The sequence below is a fragment of the Propithecus coquereli genome, unplaced genomic scaffold, assembly GCF_000956105.1.
Source record: "Propithecus coquereli isolate 6110/MARCELLA unplaced genomic scaffold, Pcoq_1.0 Scaffold103, whole genome shotgun sequence".
NCBI lineage: Eukaryota > Metazoa > Chordata > Mammalia > Primates > Indriidae > Propithecus > Propithecus coquereli.
The window spans coordinates 5,425,595-5,428,136 of record NW_012134192.1 but is presented as its reverse complement, the minus strand read 5'-3'; the positions used below and the strand labels follow the sequence as shown (position 1 = coordinate 5,428,136).

The window sequence follows — 2,542 nt, the reverse complement described above, 5'->3', positions numbered from 1 at the left end:
GAGTTCAACACCAGCCTGAGCAAGAGCAAGACCCCATCTCTACAAACAATAGAAAAATTGGCCAGGTGTGGTACAGTGTGCATGTAGTCTTAGCTACTCAGGAGGTTGAGGTAAGAGGATCCCTTGAGCCCAGGAGTTTGAGGTTGCAGTGAGCTATGATGACACCACTGCACTCTAGCCCAGGAGACAGGATGAGACATTTAAATAAATAAACACACAGACAAGTAAAAAGTCCAAGAAAAGAAAAAGACACACTATTACAAATCAAAGGAATGCTGGAGTAACTATAATAACATCAGACAGAGTAGATTTTAGAAGACAGAATTTTAAAAGGAATAAAGGGTGTTATTTTACAATAAAGTGATCAGTTCTTCAAGAAGATATAAAAATCCTCAATGCTATGTACCTACTAACAGAGCTTCAAAACATATAGAGAAAAAGCTATTTGAATTAAAAGAAGAAATAGCCAAATCCACATACCTAGTTGGAAAATTCAGCACCTCTCTTTAAGTAATTAACAGAACAAGTAGACAAAATCAATAAGAATATAGAACATTTGAAAACACTATCAGCCAATTTTATCTAATTGTCATTTGTAGAATACTCTACAGTGCCAACAGTGGCAGAATACACTTTCAAGTGTATACAGAACATTTACTAACATAGACCAAACTTCGTGCCGTAACAGAAGTGTCAGAAAATTTAAAAGGATTAAAATCACACAAAACATATTCTCTAACTACAATGAAAATCAATTCGAAAGGTATCTGGGAAATGCCAAATATATGAAAACTAAACAAACATTTCTAGACAATCTCCTAAATGAAAGAAGATATCAAAAGGAAATTTAAAGGTATTTTGGGGTGAATGAAAATGAAACGCGGCATATCAAAATTTGCAGAATGCAGCTTAAGTGTAGCTTAGAGGTAAATTTATAGCTTTGAACACTTGTATTGGAAAAGCATAAAGTTTTAAAATCGAATACCTAAACTTGTACCTTAAGAAACTAAAAAAAAAAAGCAAAGCAAATGAAACCCAAAGTAAGGAGAAGAAATAATAAAGATTGGTGCAGAAATAATTAAAATGGAAAACGTGAACATTAGAGAAAGTCAATGAAATTCTGGTTCTTTGAGAAGATTAATAAAATTCATAGACCCCTAGCCAGACTTATCAGCAGAGAGAGAGAGAAAACACAAATTACTAACCTCAAGAATGAGAGAGGTGACATCACTACGGATGCTACAGATGTTCAAAGGATAATGTGGAAATACTGTGAACACCTTTACCCCGGCACCTCTTTCTTAGGGCAGAATGTCCATCTAGCTTGCTGAAGCCTGATGGGCAGGGCTCAGATAATTATTGTTTGTGGCTATTTTCCGTATGATATAGACTTAAATAACTTAGAAATGTATGCCTGTTTTTAAACTTTAAATAATTTTTACTAGAAATATAAATGCTACAACTTTTTAATTTAATTTTAGGTACATATCAATTTTTAGGACAGCTGTACAAAATGAGGTGCAAAAAGTTAAAACTGCAATGAAAACTATGGGACCAGCAAAAGTTGAAGTACCTTCTCCAAAGGATTTCCTAAAGAAACATTCAAAGGAAAAAGTTCTACCACCAAGTAGGTTTTATCACTCTTATTATTAAAAATGTTAGATGGGCCCAGCCCAGTGGCTCACACCTATAATCCTAGTACTTTGGGAGGATCACTTGAGGCCAGGAGTTTGAGACCAGCCTGGGCAATAGTGAGACCCCGTCTCTCCAAAAAATAAAAAATTAGCTGCGCATGATGGTGTGTGACTGTAGTCCCAGCTACTCTGGAGGCCGAGGCAGGAGGATCACTTGAGCCGAGGAAGTTTGAGGTTGCAGTGAGCTGTGATGATGATGCTGCTTTCTAGCCCAGGCAACAGAGCCCTCTGAGACCTTATCTCAAAAAAAAAAAAAAAAAAATTATATAAACTCTTAAAAAGGTCAAACAATGCAGAAATGAATAAAGTCAAAGTCCCTAGTAATTGTGATGGGGTTAAGATTGTAGTGAGGCCTTGTCAAGATAGTTGTTGCTTTTGGTTCTTGGAAATAAATTATAATTATTTCACTTTTTAGCATTTTGACAAACCATTTTGACGTGGCCGTAATGAGATTTGTTGGAATGGTCAAACTGAAGAGGCTGTGTTAAAATGGCCAATTTCATCTGCTATTAATGACGAGAGTGTGGTATAGAGAAATAAATAAGATAAATTCTGGACAATAGTTACTTTAGGATGTAATCGGGGAAAAGTGAATAAAAAATTTCAGCTATATTGGTAACGTTTTATTTGTTAAGCTGTGTGTTGGGTACACAGCCATGACATGATTTTTATACCTCGGTATAATAACGGTTTTACTGGAAAATCCATAGCTTCTTGGACTTTTGGTACATCAAGTGTGATTTCTTTACTTGGTGATTTTACAGTAATTTTCCTCTGAAGAAGCAATTACTGGTAATATTGATGACAGAAAAGAGTTTTAATGTTTTTCATTTAAACCTGCTTTAAAC

General features: G+C 35.1%; 1 protein-coding gene across 1 annotated transcript in view; it reads left to right on the top strand.

The window, feature by feature from the left end:
* Positions 1-2,542, top strand: part of ENKUR (enkurin, TRPC channel interacting protein) — a 43,445-nt gene that overhangs the window by 8,777 nt on the left and 32,126 nt on the right. The window contains exon 2 of the mRNA XM_012644211.1: positions 1,482-1,627. Coding sequence (XP_012499665.1) covers positions 1,482-1,627 — 146 coding nt within the window. The remainder of the gene's footprint in view (positions 1-1,481; positions 1,628-2,542) is intronic.